Source organism: Vitis riparia, chromosome 9 (genome assembly GCF_004353265.1).
Source record: "Vitis riparia cultivar Riparia Gloire de Montpellier isolate 1030 chromosome 9, EGFV_Vit.rip_1.0, whole genome shotgun sequence".
In the NCBI taxonomy this organism is placed as follows: domain Eukaryota; kingdom Viridiplantae; phylum Streptophyta; class Magnoliopsida; order Vitales; family Vitaceae; genus Vitis; species Vitis riparia.
The window spans coordinates 3,183,726-3,202,955 of NC_048439.1; the positions used below are offsets into that span (position 1 = coordinate 3,183,726).

General features: G+C 33.9%; 1 protein-coding gene across 2 annotated transcripts; it reads right to left on the minus strand.

The window, feature by feature from the left end:
- Positions 1 to 150: 150 nt before the first annotated feature.
- LOC117922050 (homeobox-leucine zipper protein ATHB-15) lies at positions 151 to 10,141 on the minus strand. 2 transcript variants are annotated; one of them, XM_034840037.1, is made up of 18 exons: positions 9,491 to 10,141; positions 8,930 to 9,089; positions 8,448 to 8,548; positions 8,259 to 8,349; positions 7,934 to 8,029; positions 7,745 to 7,858; positions 7,575 to 7,658; positions 7,305 to 7,460; positions 7,071 to 7,145; positions 6,746 to 6,852; positions 6,478 to 6,670; positions 5,058 to 5,243; positions 4,872 to 4,952; positions 3,864 to 3,998; positions 3,442 to 3,767; positions 2,580 to 2,685; positions 1,084 to 1,233; positions 151 to 590 (listed from the first exon to the last, which is right to left on the minus strand). In XM_034840037.1, exons 1-18 carry the CDS (start codon positions 9,697 to 9,699, stop codon positions 444 to 446), a joined length of 2,517 nt encoding a protein of 838 aa, XP_034695928.1. In that variant the 5' UTR covers positions 9,700 to 10,141; the 3' UTR covers positions 151 to 443. The 2 variants fall into 2 exon arrangements, with proteins under 2 accessions (XP_034695928.1, XP_034695929.1); XM_034840038.1 differs by lacking the exon at positions 151 to 590 and adding an exon at positions 1,501 to 1,555 and having other exon boundaries at positions 1,143 to 1,233.
- Between the last annotated feature and the right edge of the window lie 9,089 nt (positions 10,142 to 19,230).

Consider the following 19,230-nt stretch of genomic DNA (forward strand, 5'->3'; position numbering starts at 1 on the left):
TTTTTTTTTCTTACAAACCCAATTCTAGGGTTTGGGTTATCCACTTCTGGGTACAGACCTACTCTGAACTGAAAGAATGAGCATTCAGGAAAGCAGGTGGGTATCCGCTGAGCATTGAGAGTTAGAAGTTTTTAGCATTGAATCAGTTCCTGGTTTCAAGCATTTCCTCCATTTTAACAAATAATTACATTAGAGATAATTCTTCTATTCAGGAACTGAAGAGATCATGAAATTACCCAAAATGGAACACAAGGTAGTTTCAGGGTAAATATCTCAACAGCAGGCCTAAAAACATGGGAACATTGGTCCTAATCAGTACTCCAGGGTTTCCACAACAAAAAGACAAACAAGGAACAAAAAAGAAAAAAGAAAAGACGAGAATAATGGTCTTAAGAGTGTTCTAGTACTCTTCATACACTGTACTTTTAGTTCTGGTCAGAAGGTCAGACAAAAGACCAGTTCATAAACATAAAACAGACACAATGGGCGTTCTCTTCCTCATTCAGCACCTTCCATGCCACAGCTCTTTCATATGAGACAGGACGGCCCATGCTTGACAAACAGATACCACCTTGAAGGCAAGCAAAACCCTGCACATATAGAATCAAAACACAGCTTGTTATCTATCCATTAATATCTAATGTTGGTGCACTTTCACAAAAGACTAAAAAAGACAGAAACACCCAACTTTCATGCAAGGAAATAACTAATTTTTCTCCCAAGCAGAAATTAGGAAGAAGTGCTCTACATTTTCTGAAAGAAATGGGGACATGTAACTGGAAACAGGCATTTGAATATCCATGGAAATAAAACCTTTATTTAGTTTTTTTTTTTTTTTGTATCCAAAGTGTCTCCTTAATAACTCATAGCATCAGTGGCAGGATTTCAAGGAAAGAGATCATGTTTTTCATTATATTGTAGGACTCCAATACTTTGTAAACACTTCATTTGTGACTGATGCTAGTCAGAGTGAGGCAACTGAAAATGAAATCAAATTGCCACAGCGAATCAAACTCCCCCACGTCAAACCCAACGTGGAAAAATAAAATAAAATAAAATCCCATATAAAAGCTACTGGAAGACCTGTTGCATTATCTGAGGGAACTCTGAGCAGAGAGTCTTGCGTCCATGATCATCGAATATCTTCTCCAAGGTAATGTCTTGCAGTGCAACCAAGGTTGTCTCAAGCATATCAAGACCAGCCTGGTTTGCGAAGGTGAATACAGGTAATGCCTGCAGGAATTAAGCACTTAAAAGTTATGCTGGCTTTTTGAAAAATCAAGGTAAAACCATAAAAGTATCTTTACATGATAAGCATATCAATGGAAAAACTAAATGCTACAAATATGGCTAGAGATACACAGATGAGATAGCCAAAAAACTTGATCTATAAAACTCATCCCGGCGATCTAAAGACAGAGAAGTCGACATTTGTGTCTAGCACGATGCTAAAAAATACAGTTTGGTACACATCAAATAATAAATTCTGGATAAAATCACCAATGTTTCAACACAAAACCCTCCAGATGCTTAGGCATTTCCTTGCATGGATAAACTGAACCAACAAAAAGCATCATCAGAAATTCATTTTATTGTCTCTAACTTGTTATGCTGTAACAACTATCATCTACTCAGTCAAATACAACAAACGGTCCTACAAACCAGAAACTTCAATTGGACTCCCATCAGATCCAGAGTAGGATTACTGCCCCGAGTATTCCTCTTGTAGTCCCATGTAAAATTTAACATGGGTTAGACAAGGAATAGAACAGAGTAGAGATGCTATATTCCATGTGTATTATGCATACCCATACATAGGAATTGATCTTCTCTATGTGCACATACCGTCGAAACTAAATAAAAACATATAAGAATTTAACTAATTTAGTTAAAGATCCCTAAAAGGGTTTTGTGGCTGCTTAAGATATCCATATTCATGCCTAAAATGAACCATTAGATCTCTTATATGTTCTCAAGAGTACAGAGAATCATATTACATTAAAAGAGGCAAACACTAAGTCATAACAGTAAGGAAGCTACATGCTTCCAGACTCCACGAGGCAAATAATATTGTCAGAAGCCCTATTATCATCCTACTGAAAATCAGGAGGAAGACTAGATTGAAATTGTGGAACGCATTTCACAGCACCTCCTTTACTGTCATGTCAGAAGGACAGTCGAAGTATTAACACTGTTTCAAAAGTCTACTTAAATCAGATCTATTGTTAGAGAGCTTCCACGAGTTTTCAGAATCAATAATTATATTGTTGGAACTGGGCGTCAAACCACTAAAAATAATCTAAAAATGTCTATGCAATGCACCACATGTAGAAGCAGAAGCCTGACAACACATATTCATACCCCTTATGATATATGCTAAACTCCAAAACAATTACTGCCTGTGGCATAGATTGTGATAAGTATCAAATCACCACTAGAAGACCTAATTGCCATGGTCATGCATAAAACTACTGCAATATCTGAATGGATATATATAGAACAGTCACTTACATTACCATAAATTTTTTTGATGGAAAAAACCAAGGTTAAAAACCAAAGTAGTAAATTAGAAAGCACACCTTCAGTGAGCAGCACATGATAGCATCTGAGAGATGCCACAGTGTTTTTAGGATGGTCTCACTCCCTTCACCACTGGATTTGAGTAGCTCCACACCCAGGTAGCACCTATAGCTGTGAAACAAGGAAGAAGTATTCAGCTGACCATTTTATGAAATATAGCAAAAGCTTTACAGTGCGTGTCAGGGTTAGGTTACATTGTGACCAACAGACAGATCTACTCAAAATTGAAAACTACAGCAACCCTTTAGCTTGATTCCCACAATTCAGAAAGCGGAGTCGAAAAGTTCCATATCCTTGTGATTAAACCAGCAATAATATCCTAAAATAGTGTAAAATCATGAACAGTGTGCTATATTTATTTTCATTTTGGCAGGAGAAAACACAAAGCTATTAAGCATATCAATGTGGCAATGCTCCATCAAGTTCATAGATTGTTTGGTTTCAGTTAAGGTGGAAAGGACATGCTAATAGGTTATAATGAAAGCATTTAATCAACACCGTTGGATAGAACTTGTTCCCCAAAGGAATATAACCAGCAACTATTAATATTCCAAGTCCATCTTGTTATGCACTGAAAACGTTATACCTTAATTTTTTTTAATTAACCTTTCAAAACTGAGATAAATAAATCCCTCACAAATAAAGAAAATAAAAGGAGATTAATACTTTGAGAGAGGAATATGCACCACCTTAATCAAGCAGTCACATTTTTATCTCTTTCAATATCCTCTTAAAGTTTAAATTGATAAACAAAATCTTAATCTGGCATAATGACTCCCTCTACCTCCTAAAACATCAATAGCAAAGTGTTGCTGTCATCAAGATTCCATACATGCAAGGTAGAGAATTAAAGAGGCACACCTATAGCTGTGACTGATCCAACGAGCAAGTGTGTGCGCTTCAGGAGTGCCCAGTGGTGGCCGAAGACCAGCATGGGAACTTAAATGCGAAGGAGAGAGAGCTAATGCCACCCTCTGAACAGATGATATAATGCTGCGGACATACTGCCGAGCCATGGATGCTACATTTTCTTGTAGGTGGCTTTCGAATGCAAATTCAAATGCAATTGTCATAACAGATCTAGTATTGCCACCATTAACAGAATAATCATTTGATGATCTATTCCCAGCTGGCCCAATCTCAAGAGCAGATGCAAGGTCTAGGGTGCGATTTGGACTGGAGGCTTCCTGCATCATTGGACAATTCATTGATTAAAGAAAAGTCAAAGAAAAAGGCAAGAGAAACTAAAGGAATACAACAGTTAATGTGATTTAAATGCTAACCTTCCCAGAATCAAGAGGGATGATGCGAAAACCAGAAGGCAGAAGAGGTGCATCATCAGCAAAAGAAGCGTCAATGGGAGCAAATATGAGTTCAGCACAGGTGCCAACAGCATTCTCATCCATTCCACTGCATAGCTGTTGAAACAGTGTAAACAGAGACATCAATAATGTCAACAACTAACAGGTCATGACAACAAAAGAAGATACCTACTAAGATAGCATGTTCAACGAACTTCAGAAATCTCAACACAATGAATTGTCACATATCTGGTAGTGCAAAGGCACAACCAAAAACTTTGAAATAGGAAAACATATGGAAAGGTATGATTTTGGTTTAACACTAGCACCATAAGAAGTGACAGCATAAATAAAACCTGTGATTCCATATTTAAACAGAAGAAAAGCTAATCTCAGTAACAAACTGGCACTGCAATCAAAGTTCTCTAACATTCAGAATAATTACACTCACTCCAAGATAAACAAGCATCATATCCCAAGTACACATGATTGGAACTCAACAAAGAAAATCCAAATAAGATCCAAAAGACACAAATTACCATTTAATTTCAAAACACTACATGTGTGTTTAGGAGTTTTCTCCTCTTACACATTTTAATGCACTACTGGAGCCAAATCTAACCCAATTGAGGTCAAATAGAATTTTTCAACCCAACTGTAACCTTAAGTGTATAAAAACTTGTCAAAGCACATCCAACAACCCAGCCAAGTCGCAGCACCAATTGTGACTAATGTGACACACACCATCTTCCAGGAAATCCAACTTGGGCATTCTAAGAGAGGAAATTGCACCTAAATGTAGCACTAAATTGAGTGTGTTAAAACCTGTTTGCAGAAAATTCATTTGGAACTCTGAATCTATGCTAGTTCAGAAGAAGGGGCTCTGGACAAGTAGGTTATAGCTTAAAATAGCCTCAGCCTCTTTTTTTTATCTAATATAGGACAACAAATATAAATACAAGACAAGCAATTTGGAGAAATAATGCTTACTTGCAAGAGAAACATGTCTCTAGGCATCATTGCATCTTCAGGACAATGGCCGACACCTTCCAGCTTAATGACCTCCAAGAACTAATAAGCACAAAAACAAATATCTCATTCACAAGTCTGAAGCAAACATTCTTCAATAATCTTGAATTAGCTTTTAAAATAACAAACTATGAATAGATTGCTTGCCTCTTCATGCTCAATAGTGTGAGCCAGTGGAAGTATGACTTGGCTCCCAAAACTTCCAACTCGAGACCCTGGCAAACTACAGGGACCAACTTTTACAGCTGCAGCTGAGTAAGCATCAATATTGTTGTCTGCCCATTCTGATCTGTGCTCCCGCAGAAACCTAAGAAGTATTGCTGGAGGCACATTCTGAAAATGATAAATAGTGAACAGAACATCAGAACAAGATATAAAGCCTTTAAACAAAGAGATTAATATCAAGAAAATGGAGGCCCCCAACCATGACCAATTGAGCCACAATCAATGTCTTCGTATTTTTCATAAGGGGATGCAACCCAGCCTTCTGCAACCCAAGAACCAAACCAAACTTGTTTGGTTTGGTTCTCAATTGAGAACTAGGGTAATTGGAATCAACACTAGAAATGGACCATTATGCTTGTGCTAAAAAGGAGAAAAAAGTGTTAGCAGATATAGGAACCAGGATTTCCCTTCCTAGACGCAAGGTGCACAAAAGGTGCTAAAGCAAAAGCATCACATTGTGGGTACTGTCTCATATTCACTGTACAGAGAAAGCTCCCCTCTGCCATCCAGTATAAATTAATACTCCCCCAACCTCCCCAAGCTTTTCACAGTAAATTTAGTAGGACTTCACATCAACCCATTATCATGGTACTTGGATATGAGTTCGTTAATGACTTCCAAGGGAAAGGTTGAGACATGAGCTTGGTTATTTACTCCTACCTTTTAACAATAATTGGCGTACTCTTTACTTAGTTAAGTAATTGCTATTATTCTTATTTGGTTTCATTTAATCTACTGCATGGTTTGTTTTGGGAAACACAAATTCATGGTCTGGTTCGAGTGAAAAAAAAATATCAACAAGCCAGCTTTTGGTCAAATAAGTTCTTATTTGCTGCCAGTCGGATATCCAGCATAGATAACTACAAAGACAGCTTTGACAATTTAGAGGGCAAGATAATGATTACTGCAACACTTGCAAGACAGATTAGATAATACAAGGTCTGAAAACTCAGCAATAACCTGTTGGATCAGGAAAAGACAAAGACAAATGTTGGTTTCCCCATGTAAGCAAATTATGAACTTCTTCCTCTAGTTTGATAGGGAACACGTCTTAACACTGAGCTACATAGGCAATGGCACGTGCTTTAAGAGAAGGCCCAAGAAAAGACTTATGGACCAAATTTACATTTACTTGTTTTAATTTGCTAAATTAAATGAAAGGATAGAACCATAGTAAACTTCCGCAATAATGCTTGGACAGCATTTGTCAAATTGATAGGTGAATTTACAAATCCAATGTGGCATTATATAAACACAACAAAGAAATATAGAATTCAATGAACTTTTTATCAATAGTTCCCATTAATCATCCAGAACATTTGAAAATTTTCAGTGTACTAACCTGCAAAAGCATTGATGCTTTAGCGCATAACACAGCATTGCTGACTGCAGGAAATCCATTAGCAAAGGAAAGATTTAAGCCTGTTAGTTTCTCAGGAGATGAGTTCACAAGGATGGTAACGTCATCAATGCCATCATTTCCCATCATTGACCACCCTTCATCAGTAAACCCATTGAGAGCCTCATTAAAACCTCTGCAAGAAATCATATATTAGAATCTGAAACAAGAAATGTGCAAGCCACCATCAAATGACTAAAAATGCAACCACCTGCTCAGCCTCTGGCTAAGCGCTCGCAGTGCTGCAGGTCGTCTACCCCAACCAGTGACATTAGACTGAGAAACCTCCTGAGCTATTTGTCTCAGCTGGCGCAAAGCCTGCAAAAAAATGAGACTATTAAAATAGGAGACCCTCCTACCAGACCAATTTACAAAAGCATCATTTTTAAGTATGAAAGTATCTCTTTGGCTGATTACAAATGTCCTTGAAGATAAAAGATCATTCAGGATATCACTGGTTAGCTAACACATACATCATATCTGAGAGTAGCAGTTAAAAGTTATAAATTCACCCACAGGAAAAAGAATAGTCTTACCGCCATTGTTGTTTTTTGAGCAAGCACTGTTGATGATTCATACAGAGGACGCAACACTTCAGGCACACTCCATGGCTAGGAGATGAAATGAACATGATAAAGTCATCATCCAGTTTTTGATAGTCAAATGTTTCATAATCAAGTACAGGAAACATGATGAACTAAACATATAAGGTTAACATTTGTGTATCGACTAATAAAAAACTACATAAAAATAAGGATGAGGTTTCTTACCTCTAAATCCATATGATCAACAATATGTATGATTGAACCACCCCCTTCACAAGGTCTTATCAAGTAGCCACTTGGCAGCATTTCTGCTCTCACAAAATGCTGCACTGGTGGCATGCTTGGACCATTCTGAGTATTTTTAAGTGATCTTTCACAGACCTGAGCATTACATCAGAAAATTTGAATGACTTCAAGATAGTTGATTGATGGGAGGAAAACAATAGAACAAGGCTAAGAGGACAATTCAGTCAAGAAGACTTTATGAACACATACCACAAGACTTCCATCCTCCATAACAGAAGTATAACGTAACAACCAGAAGTCACGAGCAGGCGCCAACGTAGTAGGCGCATAGAGCTAAGTCACAAAATTTCAAAAGCATAATAAGCAGTTGTGCATAAAACCTCAACCAGTTGAACAATTATTTAACAATGATCACCTACCTGCATATAAAGCAGCTCAATAGTTCCACCATTTGCAGTGGGCAACACATTCAGCACATCCACGGCACGGCAATCGCGAAACCAGGATGGCCGATCCTTGAGGATCTCTGCAACCTGAATGGAATGAAGCCAATTAATTATTTAATAAGCTGCAGAAAGGAAGAAACAAAAAGATAAAACCCAACTTACCCTTGTAGGCTCTAGACCCACCAGGCCGCAGGCTCGTGCTGCCACTCCAGTGCAACCATGAGAAATAGCAACGATTCCAATGGAATCCGGACCAGGCTGCACATGTCATACAAAGTTTTCAAAGGAAAATACTATCAACCAAGTCATGGAGAGAGAAATTTCGGCAGCAAAAGTTATAAAGGAATACCCTTTAGATAAGTCACACACTTCAAGAGAATATTGGTTGCATTGAGTATTAAATTATTCCATTTTGCCAATATAAAAATAATTAATTATTTAAATAATTAATAGATAATATATGCAAAATAAAGGTACTGAAAGATACCTTCATTCCAGGCATTTGGACCCACTCTACAGCAGTTCCAGTGGCCTTTGAAAGAAACTCTGTTAAAGTCTCTTCTGCAATGGACAAAAGCCTGGAAAAAATATTAGCATAAACTTATAAGCCACACACAACAAGGTGGTCACAAAGCACGATGACAGAAAAGGACCTAACAACCATATCCCCACTAACCCTGCAGGACTAGCATCCCTGGGCGGATGCTGAGGGGTCAAGTGGTGTTGACCGCTCGTCACCACCGACTCACAACTTGTGTCTTTTGTGGCAAGCGTTGTCTGCAAGAATGCCAAGAAAACAACCGCATCAAAAAACCCAGATAATTCAAAAGTAAAAACAAAAGACAACAACTACAGCATTATGAAAGAAAAAAGGGGGGGTCTGAATTTGGTAGCCAAGAAACCACAGGAAAACAAGGGAAAATAAAAATTAAGACTTTAGATTTGCACTTTTTTGGTTCACAAATAAATGAAATAATCAACTTGAAATTTTGCATAATCATCTGAATTAAGTTGAGGGTTTTCCATATATCTACTCCTATCATAAAATCTACTTTATTCAGAAGAATCAGAACCTTTAAAAAAAAAGAAAAAGAAAACGGAAAAAAATCGTCAGAGACAATATGGCTGGAGACGAGAAAGCATATAAGGAGTTCTCACGTTCTGGGTATGTTGGCGGAAGTAGCCATTCTCATACACCAGTTGAGACACCTGCTTCTGCAACCTATCGTTCTCCTCCATCAAAAGCTTGTTCATGGCGGTCAGCTTCCTATTCACAGCTTGGAGGCGAGACGCCTCTTTCCTCTGCTTCTCTCGGCATCTGCAAAAAGCAAAACAGAAATGCAAATGACAATGTTCTTAAGCATGCGGGACTATTAATTAATGCTTGACTGGGGTATTCAAATAAAACCATCTATTCCAGTTCAGACGAATAATGTTCCCATACCAGAAAATATCATATTAAAAGATAAAATTTCCTTCCCCATACTCAATTGTAACGAACCATGGTAAATATGTAAACAGACTTGGTTGGTTGATGGGAAAATGTAGAGGCGAAGAAACAATAGCTCTGAAACCAAACTTTGTGTTAACTTACCGCAACTTCATGCGACAAAAAACATTAAGACCCAAATTAATTTTGCTTTCTTTTCCTGCATTTTCTCATCAACCAACCAGACGGGTGCATCAAAAAGCTAAACTAAATCAGCAGCAAAACCAAACCTTCTGTTCTGGAACCAAACTTTGATTTGCTTGGGCTCAATATTGGACAGAATCGGACATTCCCGAATCAGCTGTTGGCGCCGAATAGAACTGGGTTTCGGGCACTCATGATAGAGCCTCTCCAGGGCTTCAACCTGCTCAGGTGTATACCTCACATACTTGCCATTATCCATTATGCCTTTACCATCCTTGCAGGACATTGCCATCATCACTTCAACTCCAAAAACCCACGAAGATTATCCAAAACGCAAACAACTCTCTTCTTCTATAGCGATTTCAAGCTCTGAACCGCCAATCCTAATACTTATGCAGCCTTTGAGTTAAACTTCTTCCAAAGCTTCGATATTTGAACAGTTCAAATACCCAGAACTGTAAGCAGTTATCCTTGTTTTCTCACCACGAAGCAGCGCCAAACACAAGAAAATGCAAATCTTTCGAGATCAGGGCTTTAAACCGACAACGATCTCAGCGTTACTCAAAGCACTGAAAACGTTTCCTCAAACCACCAAAAACAAAACCCTCCAAAAGCATTTTTATCACTCACAACCGCTACCACTTTCTCCCCAAAGGCACCGCCTCAACGAGTCGCCGACTCAACTCAGCTACCACTCACCATTCCCGATCCGAAACCCCTCCTAAATCTATCCACCCCACCCAGATCTAAACCTCCCGAACCACAACCACCCAGAAAACCGACTCAAACGAGTCAGAGATCTCCGAGCCCCGGACTCAGCCTCCGATACCCATCGTCCCTAACCCCCGAATTATATCACACAGAAAACACTCGCAACGTTCGATCCCGCTTCCATGACTATGCCAATACCCCGAATCAGAAGAAGGAACGGAGAAACTGTGAGAAAATCCTAGGTAAAAACAAGAAAAAGTAGGTGGATTTGGGGTTTGTGTCTAGGTTTCTTCATATCTGAGTAGCAGAAGGGGAGGTGGGGGTGGTGGTAGTGGCGAAGCTGAGGATTCTGTTTTTCATTGGATCGTCACTTTCGGCTCTTCACTGCACTGTGGCGGAAAAAATGAAGACCTGGGTTCTGGAAAAATAGGAGAGAGAGATTTTTACGTTACCGAAAATACCCTTGTGTTTTTTTTGGAATTGAATGCCCGGGAAAGTTGTCGGAATTGCTGAATTACCATAAGGGGATGTTGGAGATGGTCGTTGTCGGTTGTAATACCGAAATTACCCCCCTTTGGTTGGTAAAGTTAGTTGTCGACTTTATCCAACGAAAGTAACCAAATAAATGTTTTTATGTTTTGTAAATATTTTTATGTTGTGTTATTTAATTATGAAAAAATTTTGTTTACTAGTTTATTACTTTTTCGCATTTTTAAAATAATTCTTAAAATAAATATTTTTATTACATTAAATTGCATATCATTAAAAAGTATTTCTAATATTTTTAATATTTTATGGACAAAAAATTTTAAATATTAAAAGAAATATTTAAAACATTTTAATTGTCAAATGCCTTTTCAAGTGTTTTTTTTTAAAAAAATCACTATTTCACATTTTAAAAAATATATTTGATATTGATTTTACTCAAAAGGTTTTTAGATCATTTATCAAATATTTATTCAAAAAAACATGAGTTTTCAGCATATTTTTAAAATTTTTAAAAATAGTTTCTAAAATTTATTAAACACCAAATTTATTTTTCTAAAACATATTTTAAGTTAAAAATGTTTCATAAAATCACGACTAAACCACTCTAAATATTACTCCATAACTTTATTTTTATTTTAGAAGATAAAAATATTTAAAGGAAGAAAAATATTTTACATTTAAATTTTTTTTATAAAAATCAAAGTTACATACATATTTATAAAATTGGAAAAGGCCTTTATCATTATTGGCAAACATAGGAGAAGAAGTGCAAAAGAAAAAGATAATAATAATAAATTTAAATTTAATAAATTATTTTTATATATTATTCTAAATTTATTTTATTCATTTTTTTTCTTTTAACGTACAAATTAAACAATTTAAAATATATCATTTTATTATTAATTTTTATATTTTTATATAAAAATAAATGTGAGAAAATTAAAAATAGGAATTATTTCTTTTTCTTTTTCTTTTTTATAGAAAACATCTCATTATAGATGAAAAGATGAAAGGGCATTTGGGAGAGAGCGCGGCACCAAAAGTGGAGCAAACAGATAAAAAAGGAAAAGGGCAAAAGGAGGAAAATAAGGAGAAGAAGAGGGGCAAAAGAGGAAAGAACGAGAAGCTTAAAAAAAACAAAAGGAAAGAGAGAGAGGGTGGGGGGTTTTGCGTGGGACACAGAGGACAGAATGATGAGGAATTTGCATGCGTCTCGATATTTAGGTCACATACTAAATTCTTATTTCCTTTATTTTATTTATTTCTATTATTTATTATTTATTATTATTAATTGAATCTTATTTTATTATTTATCGATAAGGGCCAGGCCTACGTCATCATCACACTCATCTTATCATCCCTATCTATCCATCTATCTGTATTCAACTGTATAACATGGTCGCATACATGACATGATGTGATGTGACAAGACGTTTGACATGCGTCTGATGATGATGGATGGTGGGTGTGATGTTATGTGTGTAGGGACATGTCACTGCTTACACATACCTGCATCATCACCTCTCGATGCTTCTGCCATAACACACCGTTGCAGGGCTTCAATCTACATCCGCTTGCACCGGATTACAAATTTTACTGCAAAATCTTTTTCTTACTTGGACTTAATATTGGATTAAAAAAATTCAAATCATAATAAAATTATTTTAGGAATAATTTATTTTTTAAATATGCATAATTTATGTTATTAACTTGAACACATCATTAATTGGGGCCCACACCTGTCCTCGAGATTTGGGGAAGTTGTAATCATATCCACCGTCCATAACGCTGACATCTTAGATCATCTCCTCACGCTTGTCCACCCATCACAATGTCCTCACGTCATGCTCCCATCCACCGCATCACATGCTATGCATTCCGATGAATTCACCATCTCATCAGTCACCACTGTATAGTATTACATTCATACATGCGACATTTCCACATACATGCCATGCGATGCCAAGTCATGTCCGACGTGGCGGAGGTTTCAGAGAGGACAAGCACGAGCCGACAGGGGCCCAATGGGGCCCACTTAGGGCACTGATATGGCGGGTGACGTGGCGAAGATTTCTGGAGAATCGGGGCGGACGGCGGGAGCACGGTTGTAACGTGAACACGTATGGCGTGTTTTAGATGGGGGGCACGCCTGACATGCGATGGATATGAGGCATGATAGCGGCGGGAGCGGCAGCTGTGCTAAAGTCCACCTGGTGCGTAATATTCACTCGTTCCGTACAACGTTGTCTCCGGCATTGATGAGGGAAGATCAGTGTTATAAAGACCGAGTCAGCGGTTGAACCGGATAAGCAAATTATTAGTTCGGCGGTCTTTATTGAATAGCCGTTCACGATTAAGTCTATTGGATTCAAACATTAACGAACAAAATTCTTAACTGAATCCTTTTATGAAAATTTATTATCATTTTCTACTCCTCCCTTTTATTTTTCAAACTTGATAAAAATTTTAATAGAATATTTTTATAATAAATGTTAATCATTTTTAAGTGAAAATTAAAAAATAATAATTATACAAATACGATAATTGATTGGAAATAAAATTTTAAAATTATAAAATTAAATTAAATTTTTACGATAGTTATTAAAATTTATGAGGTAGATTCTTAATTTTAAAACATATATTCAATCTATAACCCAATAATGATACATAAAAACAATGAATCTAAACTCGATATCTTATACAAATTAAAGTCGTAATAAAAAAAATTAATTCTTTTATCGTATTATCATAATTATAATTAGAAGTTCAAATTTTTTCGTTTACGTAGCACTGCATATGAAAAATGATGATAACTTGACTTATATTATGGTACAAAACAACATGTGCAAGTATGGGTTAGTTTGGTATACCTTACGAGTCAATATCCTAACCGTTTAAACTTTTAGAAAAATTTATTAATAAGTTCGACGAAAGTAATAACTTGACTTATATTATGGTATTGAATGACATGTGCAGATGCGTATTAGTTTGGTATATATTACGTGTCAACATCCTAACAGTCTAAACAAAAACTAATTAATAAATTCGATGAATGTTCAATTTTAACATTAATTTAATAAAATAGGTTAAATCAAGAACAAATACCAAATTGATTAGGACTACACCTTAGATATTAATTGATGAATAAAACAAAACCCAATAAACAAAATGTGTCACACATTTTTCTCAATCCACACCGTCCAAAATCGTTGATGAAAAAATGGATGAAGATGGGCATATTCCCAACAAATTTGCAGTTGGGCTTTATCAATAATTATCAATCACTGAAGAATGATCCGAGAAGCATCCATGAGAGGCCTATTGATGATTCATCATGGAGGTGGTTTGGCCCCACCCCATCCTCCAGGCCAAGTCGAATCCAGGCTACTTCCATGAAGGAGAGACGTATTTGGACTACTACTACTACACAATGGGCAGCACCAATTTTTTTCAATCATATCTATATTTTGATTCAAAGGGGGTGACCACATGTGGAGGATGTTTCCTATTTCAATTATTTCACACAATTTCTTGATTTTGTCATGTATAAATAATTTATCATATGCTTTGACATTACTTACTATGATTGTATTAAAATAATTGGTGTTGATAATTAAGGGTTATGACATAAATTTATTTTTGGTCCAACCTAATAACCCCCCAAGAAATTAGTAAATGACAGTGTGATGAAGAGAGATTTAATAATGTGTTGTCAACATTCTACATGCAATTAATTTGCATATTATTTACTGTAATTATATTAAAATAATAAGTAATGATAATTAGCCTTTTTTTGGCCATGAAATTGATAAATGATAGAGATGGAGAGATCAACAATGATATAAATATTTTTTAATTATGTTCTTGAGTTTTATAAATATTAAATATGTTTGATTGTTTTTATTTTTATTAGTAGCTATTAATGTAAAAATAAAATAAAATATATATTTGATAATGATATAATAGTAATATATATATATATATATATACATTTTGACTTTTGCTTCTTTTTTTTTTATACTAACTTATTTGTGTAAAAACTAATGAGACAAGCATTATGAACCTAACAATGCGTGCACACGAGCAAAAAATAAAGGAAAAAACAAGATTTTTAACGTGATTTAATGATCAATGTAATCTTTACATCTACGAGGTCCACCAACACTCAATAATTCACTAATCAAAATGAATAAGAAGAGTTAGTAATCCCTACATCTACGAGGTGCATCAACGCTCAATAATTCACTAATCAAAATGAATAAGAAGAGTTACGAGATGCACCAACACTCAATAATTCATTTATTAAAATGAATAAGAAAAATTACAACTATGAAATTCTAAAAAAATCTCTCAATTACGACCATACCGTGAGTTAATCGAACAACTTGACTCCCATCATCCCAAGTGAAGTGTAACAAAACTAATTCAAACTTTATAATCCAATAACCACATGTGATTTTATTAAAAGGTTTATTTGACAAAATTATCATAAATAGTTCTAAAAATATATGTTTGTTAACTGTAGATGTTTAAATTAATTTTAATCATTTTTAAGAACAAGATTTTGTTAAAAACTCAAATATTAAAAAAAGAAAAAAAAAAAAAAAAAAGAAATCATGCTTGAAGTAATCGTGTATTTATATACAATGAAAAGGTTTATAAAGTTATCTTTATATTTTAATATTTTTTTTTCAATATATATATATATATATATTTATTTATTTATTTATTTAAAAAAAGAAGAAAACATGTTAAAGTTGTGCTAAAAAACCATCAATTTTTTAAACAAATTCTGAAAGGTTTTTTGGGACAAAAAAAATTATTGGAAAATTTTTAAATTAAAAAAGTGTTTACAATTTTATGAAATAGAAAACTGTAAATTAAAACACTAATCGAAAATGATTTTTGAATGTCTTTCTCTAATATTTAATATGATGAAAGTCTATTTAAGAAACTGAAATATTTTTAACTCGTTTTCCATGTTTTAAAAAAATAACTTTTATGTGTAATATTTTATTTTTAATCATTTTTTCATATTCATATAATTATTTTTTAAAATAAATATTATAAAATAAGTAAAAATAACTAAAAAAATGTTATTTGAAAACATTTTGTTTTTTAGTTGTCAAAATCGTATTTTCTTATATTTCTATTATGGAGATTAAAAGACTGTCTTTGAAAATTGTTAAAAAAATTCTTTAAATATCCATTGTAAAAATTGTTTAAAAAAATAGAAAAAAATCTTTATTTTTAAAACTTTTGTATACCATTCTAGCCGATATTTTTAAACTTATTTTAAATTTCATCTCATAATTTTGAAAAATAATGAAACACGTACTAAGTTATGAAAAGTTGAAAAAGGGAATAAGTATAATCTTTCCATGACATGATTCAATAAAATATCTAAGTTGGTATTGAGTTTGTAAATCCATGCATCAAATTTTTGGACTCCAATATTTTTTACAAAGAATTCTATAAGTTTGAATTAAATGAAACTTCAATCTTAACGTACATATTTGGTAGGGATGGCAATGGGGCGGGTCTTTTTAGGTACCCGTCCCGCCCCGTCCCTAATGGGACGAGGTTTAATTTTAATAAACGGGTTTGGGACGGATTTGAGGATTTTTTTTAAAACTCGGGGTTGGTTTGGGTATTGCCCCACCCTGCCCTGATTATATATAAAATTTAAATTAAATTAAATTAAATTTTATTTTATTATTTTTAATATATAGATAATAATAACATATTTTTAATAAATTAAGTTATAAAAAAATATAATAATTTAATTATTTATAAAATATATTTATTTTAATATAATTAAAAATTTAAAAGTAATCTTTAAAAAAAAATTAAAATTCAAAAGAAAGTTAAGCGGGACGGGTATTGAAATTTATCATATTTGTTCGTCCTGCTCTGTTTAATTTTTTAAATGGAACGGGGATGTGAATTATTTCAAATAAACCGAGCGGGATTGGGATGAGGGCAACCCGTCCCGAACTCGGCCCGTTGTCATCCCTAATATTTGGGCCACTATACCATTTACAAAGAATCTCTTATCACAACATAATTTGTAACTCTAAATTTTAAATTCATGCTCTTCTATTTTCCTTCACTTTCCATCACTTTCTCTCCAAATCAATACCATTTTTATGGACATTTTTCTCTTATACATACATTCTTATCCATTTTTGTGTTTTTTTCTCTAGGGTTTTGTTGGGTTTTTGTTTTATTTGATGATATCTCCTTATTTCTTCTTTGCTCATGTTTTCTTTTGACCCTTTGATCTTGGAATATCGTTACTTTGATTAATAATAATAATAATAATAATAGTAATTATTATTATTATTGTTTAGGATAAGTTATTTTTTCGGATTTAATTCGATTTTTTTTTTTAAATACATGCATGATATTATTTTATTGTTTTTTCTGTAAGTAGTAAGTCCATTGTTTGAATGAATGTTTCAACATTCATGAGTGTGAAATCCTGTAGACAAAGAGTGTGGCATTGGGAAATGGGGTATGTATATGGAGAATGTGTGGATATTAATATATTGCTAAGAGGATTGGAGGAGAGTTGGCCATTGTTTGCCTGTATTTGAGTGATGAAATGATAATTGATATGCCTTGGATTTCTCTGGACAGGGATGAGGTGGGTGAGAACCGAAACAGACGTGGGAATTGGCTGCTTCTAGAGGTGATTGAGAAGTACAAGCAAAAATGGCCCTTAATGTCTTGCAAATTGGTAGAATAAGAGGAAAACGGTGTTTGGAAAAAGTTTTAACTCCTGGTTTTGAATACGGTTTTTGAAAAATGTTGTATGATATTTGGTAAAATAAAAGTTTATTCAGTAATTTAAAATATTTTTAACATATTTTTAAATATATTTTAAAAATAACTTTCATATCTAATACTTTATTTTTAATCCTTCTACATATTTTTATAATTATTTTTTAAAATAATTTTTAGAAAACAAATGAAAAAAAATTAAAAGATGTTTGAATAGAAAACAGAAAACCGTTTTTAGTTATCAGATGTGTTTTCTTATCTTTTTGTTTTGAAAAATAAAAAACCATTATCGAAAATAATTATCAAATAAACCCTTAATATTATTGTATTTGATAAATCAAGATAAATTAAAGTAAAAGGAAATAAGAGTAGGTTGATAAGTTAATTACAAATAATGGAGTTAGTAGCTTGATAGATGTTATTACTCTATTCCCTAAAAACATTTTGAATAACTTTAAATTTTTATAATAATCGAAAGTTCACTTGTTTTTTTAATCTAGATTTATTATTTGTCTTTTAATGAACTTTTTAAGTTATCGATCAATTCAAAGCTTTGCAATAGGAATTATTTTGGAGCATTGATTACAAGCATCGGACTTACTTAAACCTCTTGTTATGATAATTATTAAAAACTTAAGAAATACAATATGATACAATAACACGAATTAAATTATATTCAAAATATTTCCCATTTGGAGGGATGAATGATGATGAGTTTGGAATTTTAGAAGTTATTGAGAGCAAATTATTAACTATCCAAAGAGCAAATGTCTAAAAGGAAAGTTGGCTAACTCTTGTGTTGAATCCATTGAGGGCATTTTCCTGTTGGATAGTGATTCCAAGATGATGGTTGATGGTGATGATGCTAATTTGAAGGTGCCTTGGCTACTGATCTGCAGTATACAGTAGACTTATACAAAAGTGTACAAGCAGTTAAAGCCATCGAGTAGCTACTTGTGGTGGATGGCTTTGCTTTGTGTGATAGAGTACAACTTTCTTGACTCAACTCATACATGTCCTCCCATGATACATGTGCTGGTCTCCGGCCTCAGGGTTTGTTGGTTCAACTTTCTAAACCATGTAAAATTGAAATTTGAATCAATCTTATTGCATTATGCAAAGAATGTTGGAAGCTTTTATAGTTGTTGTATTTTAACCCTTCTATAATTCAAATGAAAAAATTATGTGCAATCGTTATTATAACATTTTTATCTTCATTTGATTAGAGGATTTTACGATGTTTGTATGATATGTGGATATATGATCACATTTATCGTCTAACTATATTAACTTTTTTTCTTATTTTATTTTTGCTTGTTTGTGCGACTACGTTAACATTTTAATGGTGATTCAAAAAACAGAATTAAGGCACAAATAAATAAGATAGACTTAGAGTATTAAATTATTGAGTTCGAACTTTCAAATTCAATTGTGCTCGAATCTAATTTATAGCATAAGAATAAAATAATTTGGAAATTTGTAGAATGCAAACCCCACTAGAAGATTAGAATCATGGCATGTAGGACCCATTTGGTATGAATTTTTGTGAAATCTAACATGGTCTAAAACATGTTAGTTATTTAGTTTAATCAAAGTTCAACAAAGTTTTGTAGGTAGTGGGAAACCTTTTTTGTGATGCTTTTAGAAGACATAACCTTTGAAATATTGAATGGTTATTTGGCAATTCTTTCTCCATAGTGATTTTCAATTTCTCTTCAAATCATGATGGCATGTCATGTATTCATCTAACATAAGGTACTAATGGAACTGTGGGCAAGTTCATCATTCGTTGGGTTATGCAGAATTGGTTCAAGAAAGTTATTCCCCAAAGCAAATTTCA

Excerpts from the sequence above, each read along its gene's own strand:
- LOC117922050 (XM_034840037.1), bottom strand. The coding sequence starts at position 9,699 with ATGATGGCAATGTCCTGCAAGGATGGTAAAGGCATAATGGATAATGGC. Across the intron at positions 8,350-8,447 it reads AGGGATGCTAGTCCTGCAGG|GCTTTTGTCCATTGCAGAAG; the intron begins GTTAGTGGGGAT and ends TATTTTTTCCAG. Across the intron at positions 7,659-7,744 it reads TTGAGCTGCTTTATATGCAG|CTCTATGCGCCTACTACGTT; the intron begins GTAGGTGATCAT and ends TTTGTGACTTAG.